The sequence below is a fragment of the Pistacia vera genome, unplaced genomic scaffold, assembly GCF_008641045.1.
Source record: "Pistacia vera cultivar Batoury unplaced genomic scaffold, PisVer_v2 Contig462, whole genome shotgun sequence".
Classification (NCBI taxonomy): Eukaryota; Viridiplantae; Streptophyta; class Magnoliopsida; order Sapindales; family Anacardiaceae; genus Pistacia; species Pistacia vera.
In genome coordinates, this window is record NW_022196293.1 from 1,473,237 (window position 1) to 1,498,367 (window position 25,131).

At 39.6% G+C, this 25,131-nt stretch overlaps 1 protein-coding gene across 1 annotated transcript; it reads right to left on the reverse strand.

Annotated features, from left to right (window-relative positions):
* Positions 1–628: 628 nt before the first annotated feature.
* LOC116145574 (probable galacturonosyltransferase-like 4) lies at positions 629–23,419 on the reverse strand. The gene is given in 5 exon segments (XM_031431029.1): positions 629–979; positions 982–1,178; positions 5,057–5,080; positions 13,031–13,038; positions 22,935–23,419. Coding segments are annotated over 5 exon segments (1,065 nt in total).
* Positions 23,420–25,131: the final 1,712 nt, after the last annotated feature.

Sequence of the window (25,131 nt, forward strand, 5' to 3'; positions counted from 1 at the left end):
TGTCAAACTTATTGGATTGATCACATACACTATGATTTAGATTAGATCTTGTTTATCTGTTGACCCAAATTTCATTATAAAGAAAAAAGGAACAAGTTGAAGGAGAGAGACAGACAGAAACAGAAACACAGATTTAAAAGGGATGTTTGCAAATCAACACGACAGAGACTTAATGCTGACAAGTAGAGCAAATCATTTTGAGTTTTTTCTAAAGGAAAATAATATATTCACAAACTTCTTCTCACAATCTTGATGTGATACTTTGCAATTGACCAAGCTCGTAATGGGTTTCACCTGGGTCTCCCTACTATTATCTAGATGCTCTACCCTTCGGTACCTATGGCTCTAATTGTGTTTTTACAGTTTTGAATTTCACTTATAAACATGTTGAAACAATTAAAGAACTGGAAAGAAAAAAGGAAAAAGAAATATTAAAACTGCCCCTGTTCTTCCCCTATGCCATTGGCGAACCTTGGAAGATTTCATGCTCATGATGCCGATTGCCGTAGGGAGGACAGCAATGGCAGAACCAAAGACTTTGGTCAATCAAGTTTTACTTCAGAATCTAAAAGTTTTAACCTTTTATAGACTTCTCTCAGTATTTCTGTCTTGTCATTGCCTCTAAATTTTACTCTTCTACGGATCTTCTTGATGTACGGTCAAGATCGTAAGGTGCCCATAGATGATCAATAGCACATGGCTTTCTAGCTTCTGATCTGAGCCAAGGTTTACCCTTACCAGTCCAATGGAGAAGGCTAATAGGACCAGGGTGCAGGCTCCTGCATTTGCCATCGACATTGCCACCGCCTAAACCGTGCTGGTTCCATCTATGATCAACTGCCTTGATGTTCCCAGCCAAAACAAGCAAAAATGGTGGTAATGACCCTAATTGATATATCCTCTTTTGCTTCTGCACAGTCATCCACTCTTCAACTTTCTGTGTATATCCTCCTTTTTTCCTTTTATCAGCATCCGTTACCAATTTACCATGACTCCTGTGTTAAAGTAACAAGGGTTCCTTCCTTCAAACACTTTAGCCAATTCAGGGTCTGTCCAAAATGCATTGGTGAAATATTTAGTAAAATTTGCATGACAATATTCAGGTGCAGCCAACACTTCATCATGCATATCAACTTCCCATAGTTTAGCAATATCATCCACCACAACTAGGTCTGAATCTGTTATGCTTAAAAATCTGGGCTAACGTAAGATTACATCAGTACGCACCAATCAGGGTTCAGGAAGGTTTTGCACCGTCCAGAAGTTGTCACGTCGCCCCAAGACAGGAAGAATATGGTTGTCACCAACTTGACAGATTCATGTTTTGTGTATAAGTGAATGAGAGCCACACACCTGTCCAAGCCCCAGATAATTTGAGGATATTTCCTAAGTTATCAGCCAATGGGACGCAAGGAAGGACTTGCACGACACCTATCAACTTGCAGATTTGTAATCATTACTTTAAATTCATCTACTATAAATAGAAGACTCTCCATCTCATGTTCGGGATTCTGATACTGAACCCACATTCTAATTGTAATCTTTAACTTTCAAAGCAAAGATAACCTGTGAGAAAAAGCCTAACTTGATATTTTGTCTGAATACTCAGTTATTGTACTTCTGCTCGCTGTTCGCTATATGTGACCTCTTGTAATCTCTCATATATAAAAGAACAGTGGACGTAGGATTCGTTTTAAGCATTCAAACCACTTTAAAAACCATCTCTCATTTATTATTTAGTTTTTGTATCTGATTATCACAATCATTCACGTGTAATTTCTAAGAGCAACTTAGCATTTTGCACGTGCGAGTCGTTGATGTCAAAATCAAGCATTAACAGTTTGGTGCTAGAAAGGCCTGATTTAGTATCCGTTCTTCATCAAGAATCTCTGATCAATCAGTTTTACTCGCGAACAAATGGCTTGTGGTCTTGAAACCGAGTGAGCTAGCACCAGCAATAAGGAGATCCCCCAGGTACAGGATGATACTTCTCCTGGAGTACCTCTAATTCCGCAAGGTACCATGGAAGATATTCTCTCAAGCTCATAGCTCAACCTAGCTATGATGAATTATCTGGAGAGGTTTAACAATACTCTCCAAACGATCAACTAAAGGCTAGATCGTTTGAATCAGGTCGTACCGTCCAATTTCGACAAAGCGGTGCCGCCGTCGAAGACGCTTGTAGATCACACTAAAGTGCGAAAACGAGCGAAAGTCCATGCTGCGCACACTACAGCGCATAAGGATAAGGGAAAGCAAGTGGCAAATAATGGGTCAAAGGGCTCTAAGGGACCAGCGAATACCAGTCGTGAAGCAGGTAGAATACCTGTGGCTTTGCGACTTGGCGGTAAGTCGCATCATGAACCATCCCACGCCACATCGCATGGGCACCCTCACAAGAGTGCAAGGTAAGGATATTCCTATTATCGTCGGCATGATGGTTCCGACCATTACTGCAAAGGAAATGCCCACCATCCATGGGTCGGTTTTGACCACCGTATAGGTTGGGCTAACTCCCCTAGCCATTCAGTGCCTTCACATGGCTCTAGCTAGCGTGTGTCAAGGTATGCCGGAGGCTCCGGCCTAGGTGAGGAAGAATCCGACCTGTGGTCTTTCCTCAACCGCAATCGTGAGGGGCGAACCCGCGTTGCGAAAAATGATCTCCAAATAGCTCCGCTTCCTCAGATTGATGAGTTATAGCGAGCTTTAAATCATATTAGAGCTCAGCAAAATAAGCGAGGGCAGGTCGCTGAGGCATCTCCCTTTTCTCCAACAATGTTGACTGCTCCTCTCCCCTCAAGATTTAGAATGCCTGACATGCGAGCATTCGATGGGAATTCTGATCTACATGATCATCTCTATGAGTTTAACAACCTCATGGAGCTTCACCAAGTTTCCAACTTGGCAAAATGTCGCTGCTTAACAGTAACTCTAATTGCCCACGCCAAGCGCTGGTTTAGATGGCTTCTGCTAGGATCTATTAATTCATGATAGCAGATGAGTTTGTTATTTCTGAGACACTTCCAAGCTAATAGAAAGTTCTCAATGTCGTTGAGCTATTTGAGTAACATACGACAGGTGAGGAATGAGTCCTTCCAGTCCTGTATTTATAGGTTCCACAAGAAGTTGAATGAGGTGGCTAATACACCCGAGGATTCAGTTTGGACTCTTATTATTGCGGGAGTTCGTCGACAAACCAACCTGTGGAAGAACCTGTAGTCTAAGGATGATATTTCCCTCACCCGCTTCTACAACCTCACTGAGAAGTATCTCAGAATTGAAAATCCAGTGGCTGCCTTGAATCGCCATGACCCTAGTCCTTCGACTAGCGCTCCCAATCAAAGGGAGGAAAACCAGGGGAGGGTAGTAGAAAGTCTGATCGCAAATGGGCTAATGACAATCAAAGAAAGGGAAAGAAGCTGCGATTTGAGCCCAAGAAGTCGTATGCCCAGGTCCTTTGTCGCGATCGCGATGAGAATCAATATACCCCGCTTAGGGGTGGGATAATCCGATTAACCGAACTGGTTTTTCAGTTTGGAGAAAATCCAAACCGAAAATCGGACCGGTTTCGGTTAAAAACCGAATGTAAACCGAACCGAATTTTCGGTTCGGTTACCAGTTAACCGGTTTTCAAATTATCCTTTAATCCTTAAAATTCTTCAATGTTTCATTGAAGTCCCTAAATTCAAATATTTATTATTTTATATATAATAATTTTTTTGCTTTTATATTTAGGGTAAAACCGGTTTAAAAACCGGTTTGAATTTTTTTTCAAACCGAATCGATTTTTTGAATTTCACAAACCGAACCGGTTTGTAAAAAAACCTAATTTTCGATTCGGTTATCAGTTCGGTTCGGTTTTCGGATTATTTATCCCACCCTTAACCCCGTTGAATACATCAATATCAACCGTTATGGATAAATCAAAAGAAGCTAATTTGCTCGGAGAGCTAGTGCCCATGAATAATCCCCCTTAAGCAAGAAATAGCAAGAAATATTACTCTTATCATCGGGATAATGGGCACCATACCGATGAATACTGAGCTCTTAAACAGGCGATTGAAGACCTCATTAAAAATGAGCACTTCAAAGAGTATGTTGATGGTCCAACTCCCACTTGGGAGAAGGATCAAGGGGACCAGGGGAAAAAGCGCCATGGTCGCAAGGGCCTCCATCTTGTTAGAACTATATTTGGAGAACCACACCTTGCAGGGATTTCTTGAAGTTGTAAACCCGGCGTCATTATTCTGTTGCCCTAAGGTATGAAATTCTACCCTTACAGATAATTTTCTTTTTTGAATGGAAGGGTAAAATGGTCATTTTGCATGTATTTCGAGATGTGGCCATTATATAGTGTAAGAGGTGATGTCATTGAAGAGAAATGAGGGTAGAATGGCCATAAAGTAGATTGATAGGGTTAAATGACTTAAACGGTAACCAAGGGTATAATGGTCTTTTCACACAAATCCATATGAATTAAGTATCCATAAAAGTGCACTAAGGGTAAATTAGTCATTTATCTAATGGGATTGCTTAATCACCAAGTGTTTAAAAGAAGTCAAATGACATTAAATGAGTGCTAATCATCATGTTGTGGTAGAAATGACCAAAACGCCCTTATACGACAAATTTATGCTAAATGACCCTTATATCTAACTTTTAATGACCAATCACAATAGAGTATTAATAAAATAAATTATCTATAAGGTTTTAAGAGAGAGGAGTCGGCCTTGTACACCCCAAATGCATTATCTTCTTCTTGCTCACTCAAATCCACCATTAAAGCCACTAATCCAAGCATTTTCGTCTCAAATTTTCTTAGGGTTTCAAGCAATTTCTTGAAGGAGATCAAGATACACATTAAGGAGATTCAATTTGAAGGGTTAAGGTAATCCCTAAAACCCTATCTTGATGAGTTTGAATGTGTTAAAGCAATTTCATGAGTGTTAATGTTTGTTATAGGTGAAGGTGTTTATTTGGAGCCAAGGAGGAGTGTTTTTTTTTTTTTTTTTTTTTTTGGTGGTGTTGTGTTTTGATTGCCAAGGTAAGGGAAAACCTCCCTTTACTACGTTATCAACACCTAGGGTTAGTAAACCTTAATTTTTGTTACGTTAATTTGATTTATAAGTTTGGTTTGTTTATGTATTGTTTGAATTGGTGTTGGTTGAGCTTGTGTTGGAAAAGGAGGAGGATATTGCCACTTAAGAGATTTGTAGTTGGACGATGGTTGGCACTTGTTTGATGGGAAAGGGAGGGTTTTATGTGACTTTTATGACTTGGTTTGTGTTTGGGAAATGCTTGAATGATAATTGAATAATGGGCATGCAAAAGAATACGGCATCCACCTTCCAATAAAAATTTCCGAATTTCTTTGGAAATTCGGTTAAGAGGCACTAAATAAATCATATGGCCTAACATGAATAAGAATGGTAAAAGACACGAGTGAAATTCCTGATACATCATGAAATTTTGAGCGAATTAAGAAAATGAGAAATATTAAGAAAATATTCATGACAAGGAATTTCGCTCAATTGACTAAAGATTTATGAAAGTGGTCATGGGTATATGGTAGATGAATGAACTTTATGAATGAGCATCTCCATAAGTTAGCTATAAATGACATGTATGATGAATGCATATGTAATGTTTATGTATGTTAAAGGGAAATGTTATACCTTATGAATGCATTCTAAATGATAACGTATATAGCTAGTTTAGTTGACTTATGGAGGATTTACGAAATGTTAAGGAAAGGTTTCCATGAGTCTCTTGAGGCACAAGGCCAAGATCAGAGTAATGGTATATGAGTTCCGCAAGTCTCTTGAGGCGTAAGGTCAAGACTAGAGTAATGGTATATGAATTCCATGAGTCTTCTAAGGTGTGAAACCAAGATTAGAGTAATGGGCAAACCATGAGTCCTTTGAGGTGGTAATCAAGAACAAAGTAATGGTTCAAATGAATACGATCGGTTCGTAAAGATAAATGAAATGTCAAATACCTAGATAAAAGAAATAGGCATGTCATGTTTGTGAATGTTGCATGAGTCATATATGTTTAGTGTTTTAGGATGTTTTAAATATACTATGACTTATGTGTATAAGAAAGTCAATGTGAATATCATGACTATGATTTATGACATTGACAATGAATAATATATTGTGAATTTATGAACGTTTTGTATGTGTAAGAAATCCATGAAAGTTAGAATAGTCATATCCCCTTACTGAGCAATTAACGCTCACCCCATGAGGTTTATATGTTTGGTAGGTAAGGATTAAGGCATGAAGCTGGGAGAGGATTCCAGGGGACGCTACGAGCATGAAGGGATGTTGTTATGGGATTTTGAGAACTTAGTTTTAATGATGACTATTGAATGGTTTTGCTAGTATTTAGTGAAGTAATTATGTTCATATTTCATAATGTAGTAAATATGTTCATGTTCTATAATGGAGTAAATATGTTTGTGTTAATAAAGGAAATCAAATTGCTAGTAAAGTTTGTAAAAGTCTGTATGTTCTAGTAATTATTACAATGCATTTCATGATTTACTCCAAGAAAGGAAACTATATTATTTGACTTGTACAATGAATTTATTATAGTTTAGAAATTAAAAAAAAAAAAAAATTACAGGTTTATTCTTTAAATAGGGTTTTAAAACAAACTTCTTTCCTAGGCGTGCATTTTCTAGGTTCTCAATGGCCAAGGGATACTTAGAAAATACCCGACTAGGGAAGGGTTTTATAGAAGTACGCTCGAGAAGCTCGTCATGACCTGTTCGTCCGCTTTCAATGGCATATTGGGATGACCTTTACTTCGGATCTTCAAAGTTGTCACCTTTATCTATCATCTAAAGATGACATTTTCCACTCCGATAGGGTGTGGGGAAGTCAAGAGGTCTCAGCATGAATCTCGTGACTGCTATGTAAGAGCAGTGCAGATGACATGCAAAGGGAAAAGGAAGCCAGTAAGCGTTCCCGAGCAGGCTATGGCGATCAGTAGGATCAAACCACAGGCAGGTCCAATGGAAGACAACATAGATCCTCAAGTTCAGAGGAGTATTCCCAAAGTGGGTATGTTGAGACTCTATCTGAGGTATCAGTCGACTAGAACGAGTCGACCCGTGTATTGAGAATCGAAAGTAATCTCAGCCCTCAGCTCGTTGCAGATCTAACGAGTTTTCTCAGACAAAATATTGATGTTTTTGCATGGACTCATGCTGACATGGTCGGGATTAGTCCGAATGTAATATGTCATGCGCTCAACATCGACAGTGAGATCAAGCCACTTCGCCAAAAAAGAAGAACCATGGACCCAAAGTGTTATACTACTCTTAAGGTTGAGGTGGATAAGCTTATCTCAATCGGGTTCATTCAAGAGACTCATTACTCGAGTTAGGTCGCCAATCCTATTTTGGTGAGGAAACCCAACAACAAATGGCGAACTTGTGTTGATTTCATTTATCTTAACAAAGCTTGTCCGAAGGACAGTTTCCCTTTGCCCAGGATCGATCTGCTCGTTGATGCCACTTCCGAGTACGAACTGTTAAGCTTTATGGATGCCTACTTGGGGTATAATCAGATCCTTATGTATGCACCCGATAAGGAGTATACCTCGTTCGTTACAGATCAAGGATTGTACTATTATAAAGTCATGCCCTTCGATTTGAAAAACGTTGGGGCAACTTATTTGTGTTTAGTTAACCGTATGTTTTCCGAGCAGATTGGAAAATCAATGGAAGTCTATGTCGATGATATGCTGATCAAGTCTCATGTCGCTTCAGATCACATAGTCAATCTCGCTGAGATTTCGGCATACTCTAGAGATATAGAATGAAATTTAATCCTCTTAAGTGTTCATTCGGAGTATCTTCAGGGAAATTCTTGGGGTATATGGTTAACCATTGGGGAATTGAAGTCAACCCCGAAAAGATCCAAGCTCTATTAGATATGAAGAGTCCTGCTAATCTAAAGCAAGTTCAGAGCTTGAATGGGAGGATAGCGGCTCTCAGTTGCTTCATATCAAAAGCAACAGATTGTTGTTTGTCGTTCTTTAATATACTTAGGGCCAACAAAAGATTTGAATGGACTTCAGAATGTGGGCAAGCCTTCTAGAGTTTAAAAGAACATCTCGGAAAGCCACCTCTCCTGTCCAAGCCACTTCCTAAAGAAATCTTATTTATCTACTTGTCCATCTCTCAATATGCGGTCAGCGTAGCTCTCATTCTGGAAGAAGGCAAAATTCAGTGGCCAATATATTATACAGGCAAGCACCTACTGAATGCCGAGACACGGTGTAATACCCCACTTGAGGTACGTAGCTAAGTTATGGTGTATTGCTTAAATGTTTATTGTTTTGCTTTTATTTGGGTTGATATATTGTTAATATTGGTTGGTTGGCCCTTAGTTAAATTTTTGTTAAAGTTATTTTGAGAAAAATGTGAAGAAAATCCCTTAAACTTTCATTAGGGGTAAAATGGTCTTTTCACTCAAAATTAGTTGAAATTGTGTGGAGTGAAAAGAGATAGAATTTCATAGAGAATGCATTAAAAATGAGGGCATTATGGTCATTGACTAAGGGACATAGATGGAATTTCTAAGAAAGAATAAGGGCATAATGGGAAAGTGTGGTTATAAACTAAAGTGTTAAGGGTTTGAAACCCTTATTTTCTTCATTCCACCGCCACACTCCTCCCCCATTTTCTCTCAAATTTTCATTCAATCCTCCAAGGATTTTGAGGGCTTTTAAGTGGTTTTTCATAGGGCTTTGATTCTAGGTATCAAAAGGTAAGGATTCATACTCTTTATCTATGATTTATTTGTGTAAAGATTGAGTTCTTATAAAGTTTATGCTTAGGGTTAAGAGAAGATTGGAATCCAACAAGAGTAGAGAGTTTAGGAGAGACTACTCAAGCACAAGGTAAGTAAATTCCACTCAAAATCCAACTCAAGCTAAAATTTAAGAATTCAAGTGAGTAGAGATTTATTTTAAATATGCATATGTTGTGATTATTGAGAAATTGAGATGAGATGTATGATGTATTATGCTTATTGTTGGATATATTTGAATATGAGAAGTATATGTGATGATTTGATGATGGGTTGAAATTGGAAGAATTGGAGAAATTTTTGTGGAGTGTGTTTGCCATGTAGGTATGTGATGCTATAAGAGAGTTTTTCTCTCATTTTGGATGGTTTGAGAACTAAATAGAATGATAATTGAATTAGGGTTTGTTTATGCACATGAGTTGTTTGATGAAATGCCTAAGTGAAATCTGCCCTGTCACTGCCGTGACTTTCTAGGTAATTTTTGGGCGACTTACGGTTTGAACTGGGCTGAGACCAAAACATAAAAGTTGTAGCCCTGTCTCTAAGCTTTAAAACGAGACCAAAACCGTAGCAATCCGAGATGTATAACTCAAGTTATGCCTTCTTGAGTGTGACCTGCGCAGAATGGCAGTTTTGATGCAATATTGCATTTGTGCATTTCAAAAGTGCATTAAGTAAGAAACTTTAAGCATGAACCATCCTTATGCATTAATTGTGCATTGAGAAGTAGTTTGAGAAAGAGTAAAGAACTTTGTGAATGGGCTACTCTAAAAGTAAAGAGAATGAGAAAATCTAAGAATGGGTTGGTGCTTTGTGAACTCCAACCGGAAGTCACGAAGAGTGGGTTGGTGCTTTGTGAACTCCACCCAGCCGTGCCTCCGGTAAGATGAGGCCGTGACATTCAAGTGAGAAAGAATGAGAAAATATGAGAAAGAAGAGAGGAACAGAATGAGTAGAAGTCACGAAGAGTGGGTGGGTGCATTGTGATCTCCACTCAGCCGTGCCTCCGGTAAGATGAGGCCGTGACATACAACAAAAAGTTAGTAGAAAAGAGAGATGTGTGAAAGAGAAACAAAAAAAGAAAATAAATGAGATGAGAAGAGTATAAGGAAAGAATTAAGAGAAAGAGTTACGGGGATAGACGAGTAGAGGATTTACTTACTGAGCATTATTTTGTGCTCACCCCGTTGCTTATCTTTGTGTTTGCAGGATCTAGGTGAGGACGCGGTCGGATGGGCGTCGGCAAGCGAGGAGCAATAGCTACACTATCCACTGTTTTTGATAACTTTTACAAATGATACCTTACTTTGTATAAAGAATGATTATATGTATTAAAAGAAAATTTCGGGCCCATTTACTTTTGCTAATATAAATGCATTTTACTTTATGTATTTCTATAAGTAACCTAGTATGAAGCAGTTATTACATTTTTGGTATCAGAGCAGAGATTTTGGGATTTGACAGTGTACTATGCTCATCGCCCCGACGTCCGATAGCCGACTGTGTGAGTTAATTCTTTCCTTACTATAAGTGTTTCTCGAATTGATTAAATGTGGTTGTTTTGTAGATGAGGCGTAGTACCCGAAAGCGTGGTAAAAGTGTGATGAATGAGGGAGAACCTTCTAACCCACCAGAAGCTACGCCCCCTCCCTTGGATGAAGCTAGAATTCGGGGAATTGTACAACAAGTTATGGCAGAAAGCCAAGGGAGAGTTGGGACCCCTGTACAGGCACCACCAACCACTAATGTAGAAAGAGAACAACCGGTACCTCCCCCAGTACAGAATAGAGTTGAACCGATTTATGGTCTTCCCAGTCAGCATCAACCCTTAAAGTTTAAGGGTACTACGGACCCGGTAGTAGCAGAAGAATGGTTTAGATCCGTAGAATGTACCACAGCTTTGTTTCCCATGACAGACTAGGAGAAGATCCGGTATGCGAGTTTCTTATTTCGGGGTGATGCCCGAATTTGGTGGGAATTAATAGAAGATACCCATGATGTGGCAATGATGACTTGGGAAGAATTCAGACAAGAGTTTGAGGCCGAATACAGGATAGAAGACCGAGTTCATGAGAAGGTCCAAGAATTTACCAGTTTGCAGCAAGGGTCTAGTACCGTGAAAGAGTACTTAGTGAAATTTAACTCCCTTGCTAGATTTGCACCCGGAATAGTTAGTACCCCGGCATTGAGGAGAGACAAGTTTATTCATGGGTTGAAGCCGAAGATAGCTCGGGATATAATGACGAGTTCAGATCCCCCTCGAACTTATAGTGAGGCCTTAAGGCGAGCAATGAGGACAGAAATATTTGAGAATAAAATTTCCCCTGTAGGTTCCTCGACAGAAGGACCAAGTGAGCCATCCTTCGCCCCGCAGAGAGAGAAATTTGAAGGTGTAAAAAGTAAAGAAATGAAGAATAATAAGAAGAATAATAAGAAGAAGTTTCAGTCTAGGCAGAATAGAAGAGATTGGAGGAGTAAGCGGCCTAAGACAGAAGGGTTTCCTTTTTGCCCTCAATGTGGGAGGAACCACCCAGGAGAGTGTTTGAGGGACCAGAGGGTGTGTTATAGGTGCCGACAACCAGTGCACTTGATGAGAGATTGTAAAGCTCCTCTTTAACCACCAGCATAGAGTTCTAGAGATATTACCAATGCCAGAGTGTTTACAGTGGCACAGGGTGAAGTAGAGGCTAGTCCATCAGTCGTTACTGGTCAGTTATTATTTCACGCTGTTCCTTTATATGCCTTAATTGATTCAGGAGCCACTCATTCTTTTGTATCTTATGGGATGATAGAGAGGTTAGGCTTGAAACCTACTAAAGTGACTCAACCCGTTAAGATAGAGTTACCCGATGGGGTTAGTGTTTTAACGCAAGAGATATTGTCAGGAGAGTCTGTGGTGATCCAAGGTAGAGAGTTAACAGTTGATCTAAAAGTTTTTGATATGCCTGACTTTGATGTGATATTGGGCATGAATTTCCTAGGGAGGTATGGAGTAGAAATTGATTGTCGGAAAAAGAAAGCGAGATTCAATCTCAATAGTGGAGACAAGTTTAGTTTTGGAGAAGGCCATCAGTTGAGTATGTTGATTAGCAGTGTGAAGGCTAGAAAGATGTTGAGAAAGGGGTGTTCGGGATATATTGCCCATCTGGTGCAGAGTGGTGATGTTTCAAAGCCAGAGATTCAGAGGGTGCCAGTAGTTCGAGATTTTCTAGATGTGTTTCCGGAAAAGTTATCGGGTTTGCCTCCAAAAAGGGAGGTTGAGTTTAGTATTGAACTAGCACCAAGAACAGCACCAATATCTAAAGCCCCTTATCGAATGGCCCTAGCAGAGCTTCAGGAATTAAAGAAGCAACTCCAAGAGCTTCTGGATAAAGGCTTTATCCGACCGAGTCATTCTCCCTGGGGAGCTCCAATTTTGTTTGTGAAAAAGAAAGATGGGTCACTATGGATGTGTATTGATTATAGAGAATTAAATAAAGTGACAGTGAAGAATAAGTACCCATTACCTCGTATTGATGATTTGTTTGATCAGTTGAAAGGAGCCGTAGTGTTTTCTAAAATTGATTTGAGGTCAGGGTACCATCAGGTAAGAGTAGCCGAGCAAGATGTAGTTAAGACTGTCTTCCGTACAAGGTATAGGCATTATGAGTTTGTAGTGATGCCGTTTGGCTTGACTAATGCCCCAGCAGTTTTTATGGACTTGATGAACCGGATATTTCACGATTATTTGGATCAGTTTATAGTGGTTTTCATTGACGATATCCTGATTTATTCTAAGTCAAGAGAAGAGCATGAGAAACATTTGAGAATAGTGTTGCAACGGATAAGGGAAAAGAAGCTGTATGATAAATTTTCTAAGTGTGAGTTTTGGCTTGATCAAGTGATATTTATGGGCCATACTGTGTCTAAGGAAGGGATTTCAGTGGATCCGAGTAAAGTGAAGGCAATCCTTAAATGGCAGAGGCCGAAAACAGTAAAAGAGATCAGAAGTTTCTTGGGCCTAGCAGGTTATTATCGGCGATTTGTAGCAGGGTTCGCCCAGTTGGCTAAACCGTTGACAACTCTTACCAAACAGAGAACTCCTTTTGTATGGTCAGAAGCATGTGAGGAGAGCTTCCAGGAGTTGAAGAAGAGGTTAACGACAGCTCCCGTGTTAGTGCTACCACAGGAGGGTGTAGATTATGACATTTATACAGATGTCTCACTGCAAGGACTTGGTGCCGTATTAATGCAGTTAGGTAGGGTGATAGCATATGCCTCTCGACAATTGAAAGAGTATGAGACAAGATACCCTACGCATGATTTAGAGTTGGCAGATGTGGTCTTCGCATTAAAGATTTGGAGGCATTACCTTTATGGTGCCAAGAGTAATATCTACACCGATCATAAGAGTTTAAAGTATTTCTTCACTCAGAAGGAGCTGAATATGAGACAGAGAATGTGGTTAGAGCTGGTTAAGGATTATGAGTGTGAGATCAAGTATCAACCGGGGAAAGCCAATGTAGTAGCCGATGCCTTGAGTCGAAAAGCCTATTTGTCCCGGCTCACTAAGCAGAAAGAGTTGATAGAAGAATTGTGCAAAGAACAAATTGAAGTGATTCCGGGAAGAATTGCTAGGTTAGAGGTTCAGTCTACTTTACTGGAGGAAGTCAGAGATAAGCAGGTGGCCAATGAGTGGTGTCAGAGAATAGTTCAGCAAGTACATGAGGGCAAGGTAGCGGAGTTCCATTTAATAGATGGTATCCTCTATTTCAAGAATCGGTTGTGTATCCCTCAGAATGATAAGTTGAGGAAGAGAATACTTACAGAGGCTCATGACACACCGTACACTGGTCATCCTAGAGCAACCAAGATGTATCAAGACGTAAAGAAAGGCTACTGGTGGCCAGGTATGAAGAAGGATATTGCAAAATTTGTAGCTAAGTGCCTAGTTTGTCAGCAGGTGAAAGCAGAACACCAACGGCCGTTAGGGTTGCTTCAGCCACTTAGTATTCCAGAGTGGAAATGGGAGAGCATTTCGATGGATTTTATTACAGGTCTCCCCAGAGTACAGCGAGGGTATAATGCTATATGGGTGATTGTGGATAGGTTAACCAAGTCAGCGTATTTCCTTCCAGTAAAGGAGAGCACCACTACGGATCAGTTGGCTCAGATTTATATTAAAGAGATAGTCAGGTTACATGGTGTGCCCAAAACAATAGTGTTAGATAGAGATTCCAGGTTTGTTTCAGCTTTTTGGATGAGTTTACAGAGAAATTTGGGTACCCGTTTGGCATTCAGCACTGCCTATCATCCTCAGACAGATGGCCAAACAAAGAGAACGAATAAGGTGCTTGAGCATATATTAATGGCCTGTTGTATGGATTATAAAGTATCTTGGCATGAGATGTTACCCTTAGTGGAGTTTGCCTACAATAATAGTTATCAGTCTACAATTAAGATGGCGCCTTACGAGGCTTTGTATGGTAAACGATGTAGGTCTCCACTCCATTGGGATGAGATAGGTGAAAAGGACGAGTTGAGTACTGCTCTTGGGCCAGAGGTGACTCAGAAAATGATAGAAGATATAAGGTTAATCAAAAACAGAATGAAGCAAGCCCAAGATCGTCAGAAGAGTTATGCCGACTTGAAAAGAAAAGAAGTTGAATTCCAAGTGGGTGATAAAGTGTTTCTGAAAGTTTCCCCCTACAAGCGAGTAATGCGCTTTGAAAGCAAAGGGAAGTTAGCACCGAGATATGTAGGTCTATTTGAGGTATTGCAACGAGTGGGAAAGGTGGCCTACAGATTGGCACTACCACCTAGCATGGACAAGGTACATGATGTTTTCCATGTCTCGATGCTACGGAAGTACGTAAGTGATCCCTCCCATATCTTGAGAATAGAGGACGTTGACCTAGAGGAGAACCTTGTGTATGAAAAGCGTCCAGTACAGATTTTAGACCGAAGGATTAAAGAGCTCCAGAATAAGAGCATTCCATTAGTAAAAGTCCTTTGGAGAAATCACAAGGTAGAAGAGGCCACATGGGAGGTAGAGCAAGACATGCAGAATCGTTACCCGGAGTTGTTTATGTGAATTTCGGGGACGAAATTCTTTTAAGGGGGGGAGAATTGTAACACCCCACTTGAGGTACATAACTAAGTTATGGTGTATTACTTGAATGTTTATTATTTTACTTTTATTTGGGTTAATATATTGTTAATATTGGTTGGTTGGCCCTTAGTTGAATTTTTGTTAAAGTTATTTTGAGAAAAATGTGAAGAAAATCCCTTAAACTTTCATTATGGGTAAAATGGTCTTTTCACTCAAAATTAGTTGAAATTGTGGGGAGTGAAAAGAGATAGAATTTCATAGAGAATGTATTAAAAATGAGGGCATTATGGTCATTGACTAAGGGACATAGATGGAATTTCTAAGAAAGAATAAGGGCATAATGGGAAAGCGTGGTTATAAACTAAAGTGTTAAGGGTTTGAAACCCTTATTTTCTTCATTCCATCGCCACACACCTCCCCCATTTTCTCTCAAATTATCATTCAATCCTCCCAGGATTTTGAGGGCTTTTAAGTGGTTTTTCATAGGGTTTTGATTCTAGGCATTAAAAGGTAAGGATTCATGCTCTTTATCTATGATTTATTTGTGTAAAGGTTGAGTTCTTATGAAGTTTATGCTTAGGGTTAAGAGAAGATTGGAATCCAACAAGAGTAGAGAGTTTAGGAGAGACTACTCAAGCACAAGGTAAGTAAATTCCACTCAAAATCCAACTCAAGCTAAAATTTAAGAATTCAAGTGAGTAGAGATTTCTTTTAAATATGCATATGTTGGATATATTTGAATATGAGAAGTATATGCGATGATTTGATGATGGGTTGAAATTGGAAGAATTGGAGAAAATTTTTGGGAGTGTGTTTGCCATGTAGGTATGTGATGCTACAAGAGAGTTTTTCTCTCATTTTGGATGGTTTGAGAAATAAATAGAATGATAATTGAATTAGGGTTTGTTTATGCACAACTAATGTTTGATGAAATGCCTAAGTGAAAACATGTTACCAAACTGCCCTATCACAGCCGTGACTTTTTGAGTGATTTTTGGGATCTTAAGGATTGAACTGGGTTTAGACCAAAACATAAAAGTTGTAGCCCTATCTCTAAGCTTTAAAACGAGACCAAAACCGTATCAATCCGATGTGTATAACTCAAGTTATGTTTTCTTGAGTGTGACCTATGTAGAATGACTATCTTGATGCAATATTGCATTCGTGCATTTCATAAGTGCATTAAGTAAGAAACTTTAAGCATGAACCATCCTTATGCATTAATTGTGCATTAAGAAGTAGTTTGAGAAAGAGTAGAGAACTTTTTGAATGAGCTACTCTAAAAGTAAAGAGAATGAGAAAAATCTAAGAATGGGTTAATGCTTTGTGAACTCCATCCGGAAGTTATGAAGAATGGGTTGGTGCTTTGTGAACTCCACCCGGAAGTCACGAAGAGTGGGTTGGTGCTTTGTGAACTCCACCCGGCCGTGCCTCCGGTAAGATGAGGCCGTGACATTCAAGTGAGAAAGAATGAGAAAATATGAGAAAGAAGAGAGGAACAGAATGAGTAGAAGTCACGAAGAGTGGGTGGGTGCATTGTGATCTCCATTCAACCGTGCCTCCGGTAAGATGAGGCCGTGACATACAACAAAAAGTTAGTAGAAAAGAGAGCTGTGTGAAAGAGAAACAAAAAAAGAAAATAAATGAGATGAGAAGAGTATAAGGAAAGAATTAAGAGAAAGATTTTATTTCGGAGTTCTCTCATTAGCCAGATCGGGAATCCGAACAGCCAACCAACAAAGTTGTCCAGGAAACTGTTCGGAACTTGTCAACCTAAAGCCTCTATGTTGATGGGTCTTCAAATAGGAGAAGAGTCGGAGCTGGCCTTCTACTCATCAGTCCTGAAGGGACTCGCATTTATGGAACCCTTAGGTTTGGGTCCAAAGCTACAAATAATGAGGCTGAATATAAGGCGCTATTTGCTAGTCTGCGACTGACAAGAGAAATAGGGTCAAATATGATCGACATTAATAGTGACTCCTAACTAGTTTTCAATCAGACTTTAGGAGAGTATCAAGCCAAAGAAGAGAATATGATCAGTTATTTGAAGAAAGCGAAGGCCGCACTGGAGCCCTTCAAACATTATACGATCAAGCAAATCCCGTAAGTCAATAACTATATCACGGATGCTTTGGCAAAGATAGTCTCATCGCTGGATTTCGATACTCCGAACAGTATTCCGGTTCGATACATTGAGGTTCCTAGCATCAACTCACCTGAGTAGGTCGTAGCTACAACCGAATCTATTTTCTGGATGACTCCGATTATTCAGTATCTCCGAGATGAGATTTTTCCAACAGCAAGACTGAGGCAAGACTCTTGTGAACTCGAGCTAATCGTTACACTCTCATTGGAGATCAGTTGTATAAGCGAGGGTTTAGCACTCCCCTCCTCCTATGTGTGATGGATGATGAAGCAGACTACATCATGAGAGAGATACATGAAGGGATTTGTGGTAATCACACTGCTGCACAATCTCTTGCCAATAAATTATCCGTCAGGGATACTATTGGTCGTTACTTCACGAAAATGTCTTCAACTTTGTGAAGAAATGTGATAAGTGCCAAAGATTCGTGAACATCCCGTGAGCTCCTTCTCACCAATTAACGACGATAACCAGTCCTTAATCATTCTCTATGTGGGAAATTGATCTCATTGGACCTGTGCCAACTGTCAAGTATACAGTGGTCGTAGTGGATTATTTCACTAAGTGGGTTGAGGCAGAGCCTTTAGCTACAATCACTATAAAGAAGCTCAAAGACTTTGTCTTCAAGAATATAATGTGCTGCTATGGAATTCCTCATACAGTCATCTTTGATAATGAGAAGCAGTTCGGCAATGAGAAATTCAAACAGTTTTACGAAGTGCTAGGGATTCATAAGAAATTTACCTCAATAGCAAGACCGTAGACTAATGGTCAGGTTGAAGCTATCAATAAGACTATTAAACACACATTGAAGGCCAAGCTTGGCGCAGCCAAGGGCAATTGGGTCAATGATCTTCCAGAAGTTATATAGGCATATAGAACAACTCCGAGAATCTCTACTTTAGAAACACCCTTCTCGCTAGCATATGGCTGCAAGGCAATGGTTCTAATGGAAGTAGGAGTTGGTTCATTTTGGAGAGCATTCTACAATAAAACACTCTTACGTGCAAGTCTAGACTTAATCAAGGAACACCGCGACAAAGCTCGGTTAAGGATAGCTTCCTACCAGCAGCACGTAAAAAGATTTTTTTGACTCTAAAGTCAGGAGAATAGACTTCTAGGTTGGAGACCTGGTTTTGAAAGAAGTCATTCTCGGCACAAGAGAGCCAAGTACGGGGGTATTGGGACCTAACTGGAAAGGTCCATATCATGTCGCTAAGGTAATACGACCTGGAACGTATCACCTTAAGAGACTTAATGGTTCTAAAGTGCTGCGAGCTTGGAATGCTGATCATCTTCGCCCTTATTATCAGTAATTCCAAACTCGTTTATAGCTTGATCATTTTTTTTTTTTTTTTTTTTTTTTACTTGTAAAGTTCTCATTGTTGTAAATATCATGAATAAGATTGTTCTAATTCTCCTCAAAGAAATACTTGTATCGTAATCTCAAGTTTTTAACAATATTGTTATTTATAACATTTTACAAGTTTAATGATCACATATACTATATTTGTTTTGTGAAGTGCTTAAGTTATAAAAGTGTTATCACAATTGGTCAAAAATTCTTTTTTATATATTCCATAAATCTGTACAAGGGACGACTAGGAGCCGCATCAAAAAAGGATAAGCAAAAAAAGACTTTATTCAAGCAAAGAAGAGAACGATCACTGGTCTTCATTTCTGGGATCTTTGGCTACGACCTCTTGGTCGTCTGGCTGATTGCCGACCTCTAAGTCAATTGCTCAACCTTCAAGGATGTCTGTTTCCTATTGATCGTCCTCTAGGGCAGGCTCTTGTTCTTCTTGTTCTTCGGCCTCGACCATTGAAACAAAAACGGCTTCATAGTCCTCGGGGAGGTCAGAGATATCCATGTCTAGATTTCTCAGCCGTAAGTTATAAATAGCTTTTAGTGCCCAATGAGCAGTCTGGCTCTCCAACTCAAGGCTTTGTCACTTCATCTGCTCAGTCAGTAAAGTGACTTACCCTCGAACCATCTCAAGATATGCTCGTAGCGCCATTTTCTCTCTCTTTGAGTTTTCCCATAACTCAGCTTGAGCCTTTTCTGCTACTTTTTCGCGCTCTGAGCTCACTTGTAGCTCTTTTTCTCTCTAGCCCAACTCTTTGGTGAGCCTCGCCACTGTCCGTTACAGTTCCTTGTTATCGTTATCTTTCTTCTCAAGCTCGGTCTTCTAAAAGTCAACTGCTCGCAGAGCAAAATTCCTTTCTGTCAGGTACACGTTCACCTGAATGTGGGAAGTCTTTGTTTATGCATCTGAAGTCGCGAGATCTTGCTTCAGTTTTGCAATTTCTTCCATCAATTTGTGGAGTTTTCCAGCAGAATTGATCTTCATCTTCTGTTAAGCCACATTCAAGGCGAGCAAAGACTACATGGAAAAGGAATAAAAATTTAGTTTTTTTAAGATCCTAAAAAATTAAGAGGTCGACTTGTATGGAAGAGTTCTCAAATAGAGCAAGTCATTTTACCTGACTTTACATTTTAAGGATAATGGTTACCAAGTCAGTGGGTCGAGAAGCCACAAACCTGTTAAAGGTTGTGGCAAGTTGACATTCTAAGAGGGTGTAAACCACCGATCGTAAATGGTCTGGTAGTTGCCCTAGTAGATCCAACACAGACGGGTCTAGCCTAGTGGGGGTAGGAGGCCCTTCGACCCATTGCTCGTCTGCTTCCCTTTGAGTAGTCATGGTCAGTCCTTCTTCCCTTTACAAACTCTTGGGAGTAGCCGAAGTCCCTGGAGCATCCCTTGAAGGCGTCCCCGCTGAGAAGACTTAATAAGGCTGAAGCCTGTCTTGCAATACCCCGAAGCCTTCTGATTCAAGTTTAGTTTCTTCTTTGGTAGGTATTTGCTTTCTTTTCTTGGTCTTCTGGCCCATGGTCTTCTTCTTCAAAATGTCAACAGCCACAGGCTGGGGAGCTTCCTTGTGTCGCTTAGAGGGTTGTTGCCTTTCGGCATTAAATCGTATCCCCATCACTGGGATATCGCTAGAGGTCGCTCCATCTGGTTTGGTCGGGTTAATCCTAGGGAATGTAAACCCCCAGGTTTCTTCAATGTCTTCGGGACCTTTGGTGGCATAGTTGCTACATGGCATGAAAAGGCATCAGTAAAGAAAGTCTTCTTTTGTTAACAAGGACTTAAGGTTTTTCTGCATGAGAAATACTTACAAGCTGAAGCTTCCAAATACGCCTCAGGACTAAAAAACCCGGACTTTCGAAGATTGGTGGTAGTCATGAGCAGCTTCGTGTCGCGACTCTAGTCAGGCAATCGACCAAATGCCTCGATGCAACTGAAGTCTATTAGCATCGACAATCTGGTCGTTTTGTTTTCTGCAAGTAAGCAAAAAATTAATTAGCCTTATTTATTAAGGAAGAGTTAAAGATAAAGGATAAGCAGTCTGGAAATTAAAAGAAAAGCCTACTCGACTCCTTAAATTTACAAACTCCATTATAGTCGAAGAAGAAATACTTGGTTTCATAAGCCCCGACGTTGCTGGGGTAACCAAATATCCCTCCTTCGATCGTTAATCACTTGGAGAGGTAATATGAACCCTTGTCTTTAATCTTCTTTAGGTGATAGGCGCAGTCGAGTTCCATTGTTGTTGGCCCGCCGAGGCTGTGTTCGCCAAACGCGATATACATAGCGACCGCTATCACATACGCATTTGGCGTCAATTGGAATGGCGCGACCCGAAAATGATCGAGGATTGACTTGATGTAGAGGTGGAGGGGTATCCTCACTCTGCATTTGAAGATCGCTTTCGAGATTTGCAGCCATTCCCTCGGGAGGATCTTGAGCAGTGTGTGACCTGTGTTGGAAGATGTTTACACAAATTGCATATTGGTCTATCGCTTTTTGTATCTCATCCTTTGTAACTATTGTTCGTCCCACCTGCTCGGGACCTACTGAGGTGCTCGATGGTTGCGAACTTTCCTCTCCAGTTGTCACCGCCTTAGGGATGTCTATCGCTCTTAGAGTCTGAAAATGTGCGACATATAGAGGTGACTTAGACTCCATTTACATTACCCCGTATGACAACTCAGAAGAGTAAAAGAAACCTTGGTTTCTCTTCCATAGCTGCCAAAACCCTAAAAAATCTTAAAGGTGATATTCTAAAGATCTACGCCCTAGGTTTCAACTCTTAAGAGTGTTTCTTTTTAAACACTACCCGAGGATGTTCACTGTCTGAATCTACCAGACATTTACACCCACCATTACTATAAAAACTAAGTTTTTTAACAGGGATGATAAGAGCAAAAGAGAAGAATTTCTTTAACTCTTGATTGCTGGGAATGGATGTGCTGTCGTAACGACGAGTGCACATCAACCAGGAAGAGGATGAACTAATCTCTTGAGTGTAAAAACATTGTTTTTCTCTCTAAAAGTTTAAGTTTTGTGAAAAACTTGAAATGGGCTTAGGGTTTTATAGGAGACGATGCTTGGTTTCTTTCATAAGCAGCGTTTGGGCGGGACGTGTTAACAGCTGTTAATCGTGATCACGTGTCATCAATCTACGCGAAGAGTAACTGTCACAATTCGTGGAGATCAACCGGCGTTTCCCCTCATTAAAATCGCCAAACGTCGGCGTGATTATCTCCTCCACATTAAATGTGCCATCATCCGCATTTAATGCTTCAAAAGAGAATGTCGTTTCAGCATAGCTTGTATTTAATGCTCATGGCTGACACTTATTACGCAGAGACAAGTTTGTCAGATAAAGCTTATTTTATTGACCTAAACAACTATCAAGCACAACAGATAACATCTGAAGAGGTCATTCGAATAAAACACTCTTCTCCTCGTGTCAAACTCGAAGCGAAATGGTTCTCAACTTTCGACAACAAAATGTCTTAAGTGTTTTCAGGTCACGAAAGTCAGATAGAGTTCAAAACACATCCTTATAGCACTGAGCAAGATCTGTCATGGGTCGTTGAACCTTTCAGAGCAATCACCTCAGGTCGTTTGTGTAACTCTTGAGGATCCATGTCGCGACTTTTATTCAGTTCGCTAGTCGAGTTAAGCCATTAGCCTTATATCGTTTGTAACAGTATGGCTGTCCTCAACTGATAGTTCGGGAAAATACTCCTCGTAACAAGTTAGGTTGCAACATAATCATGAAGTTCTCAAGATTCAATTCTTGAACCTTAAAAACTGGGGAGCTTCTGTTATGCCTAAAAAGTCAAGGCTAACGTAAGCTTACATCAATAAGCACCAATCAGTGTTCAGGAAGATTTTGCTTCATCCAGGAGTTGCCATATTGCCCCAAGACAGGAAGAATATAGTTGTCACCAACTTGGCAGATTCAGGTTTTGTCTAGGAGTGAGTGAGGGCCGCACACATGTCCAAGCCCAAGTAATTTAAGAATATTTCCTAAGTTATCAGCCAATGGGACGCAAAGAAAGATTTGCACAGCACCTATCCACTTGCAGATTTGTAATCATTACTTTGAATTCCTCTACTATAAATAGATGATTCTCCCTCACATTTTCGGGATTCTGATACTGGACCCACATTCTAATTGTAATCTTTAACTTTCAAAGCAAAGATAACCTATGAGAAAGAGACTGACTTGATATTTTGTTTAAATACTCAGTTATTGTATATCTGCTCGTTGTCCGCTATATGCAACCTCTTGTAATCTCTCATATATAAAAGAACAGTGGACGTAGGATTTGTTTTAAGCATCGAAACCACTTCAAAAATCATCTCTCATTTATTATTTAATCTTTGCAATCGATTATTACAATTATTCACGTGTAATTTTTAAAAGTAGCTTAGCACTTTGTACGTGCGAGTCATTGGTGTCAAAATCAAGCATCAATAGAATCCAAATAAATAACCCATTTCACATTTTTTACATAATATCAGCCAGATAGATTCTTGCATAGTTTAGAGGCTGATCCAAAGCTTGTCTAATAGACTTCGATATCTTCCCGCGAACCCTGTTGGAGTCGAAACGATTAATCTTGAAATTCAAGTAAGGGAAGGTTGATTTGACGCTGAAAATTAGTTGGGGTTCGAAATGAGCCAAATGGAAATGAAATGATAAGTTTTCAGGGCAGGTTGAGTTCTGCAGCATTGAGAATACAGCTGCCATTGTACCACGAAGATAATTGACATCAAGGGTCATGGCAATGTGAATACGATGAGCATCCTGTGAACCACATTCATCACCATTGCGAAAGGCTGGAGCTTCGCGAAATTCAGGCATGTAAGAGGTGCGCGAAGGTCGATGAATAACAGCTGTGTTGACACGAATACCTGTTGTGGTGGTTATGGGGTGGAGGAGGAGGAACAGGAGGCCTAGCATCAGCTGAAGGGGAGTGCTGCTCCATAAGGCCATCCTGTCCTGTGCCTGCCTTTGTGCGCGTGTGTTTTTTTTTTTTTTAATCAGTTCAGGCTTTCAACATCGGTTTATATATGTTTATTGGAACCATATTTGAGAATGATATGGTTAAAACGTATGACCTAATTGGTATACTATTCAAGGACAAAGAGTTGTGAGGAAGAGAAAGGACGCTTTCTCTTAAACTTATCATTAATTTAGAAAACAAAAATTAATACAAGTATTTTAGTATTGTCAAAAATATTTTGATTGACAACTATTTTAGCCAACATTTTTTAGTGCTAATTTCAAACTGAAATCACCTACCTTTACAATGATCCCATCACTGTATTTAGAAATCTTTTGTTTGTTAACAACCATTATAGTCAAAGATTTGTAAAAAATTTAATTATTGACAACTCTTGAAGGCAAATAAACAGCTAGCCCATCGATGGTTTTGAGTTTTTGTTGAAGCAGCCCAGATGATAATATGAGTCGTAGGATCCTTGTTCTTTACTCCTAAGAGTAAAAAAATAAAGAGAGGAGGGAGAAGGTTCTAAATTGAAATCCGACAGAGACTAATCTAATCAATGGATCTTTAATTAAGTTGAGACGTTCCCTATGTAAATGTATAATTCATGTCACGTTATGCATATAATCTACTCATAACATATCAACATTATAATGATTATGTTATATTTTAAGTAAAGTAGGATACACCATCTTTAATTAATCTCCCTCTCATTTCTACCTACTGCTAACACTATTACATTATTCCTCCTCCAAAGCATCTAATCAAACCACCTGGTGGGTTTCTCTTTCTCAACCCCGTCTTTGCTTCTCACCAATAAACCACACCCAGTAATTTCCACTTAAGTAATTGTTGTGGGTAAAGAGGTAAACAAAGAAAGAAAAGAAAAGAATATGTGATAGAGAGAGAGAGAGAGAGAGATAAGATATGGGTTCACCTGAAATGGATTCGATTAAAGGTATAAAAAATGGTGGGTTATAATATGTAGTACAGTATTAGAATCTAATTTGCTGACAAAGCACACTTATTAAAACAAGTATTAAGAGTTCCAAGATGTCGGCAATGGGTGGTAGATGAAGTTTTTAATAAGTCCACTGAGGAGGGGGGAGGGAAAAAAGCCTAATAACACTTTCCACTGATTTCTCACTGGAGAAAGTGTTGAAACTTGTAGGAGCTTTTCAACACCTACTAAGAGATTTTGTCCACTCTATTTATAATAAATAAATATATATATATACTAGAAGTGAGACTGCAGCAAGTGCAAAGATATATGTAGAAAGTATTGTTAATAAGTTAATACTAACTTTTGAACAGGACAGAGAGTTTGGAGCTGAGGGAACATGATGACCTCCATGTTTGCATATCCATGCCTCACTTGCTCTTAATCATCGATGCCTTCTAAAAGACCTCTACCTAGCTTCGTATCATCAATTGTTTTGTGTTTACTTTTATCAATGAAAATCTCTTGAAACTCTCAGCTTCTTCTTCTTCTTCTTCTTCAATTCTCTCTCTCTCTCTCTCTCTCTCTCTCTCTCTCATACTTATAATTAGCATTTTGCCAACTTGGCTTAGTTTACCACCCAAACAATAGGAGTGACATGACACCATGTTTATGTCAGCTCCACCGCATGCAACTCTTTATAACTCTCTCGACACTTCACATTATACGGACACAATTCACCTTTGCCTTTCTTTTCCA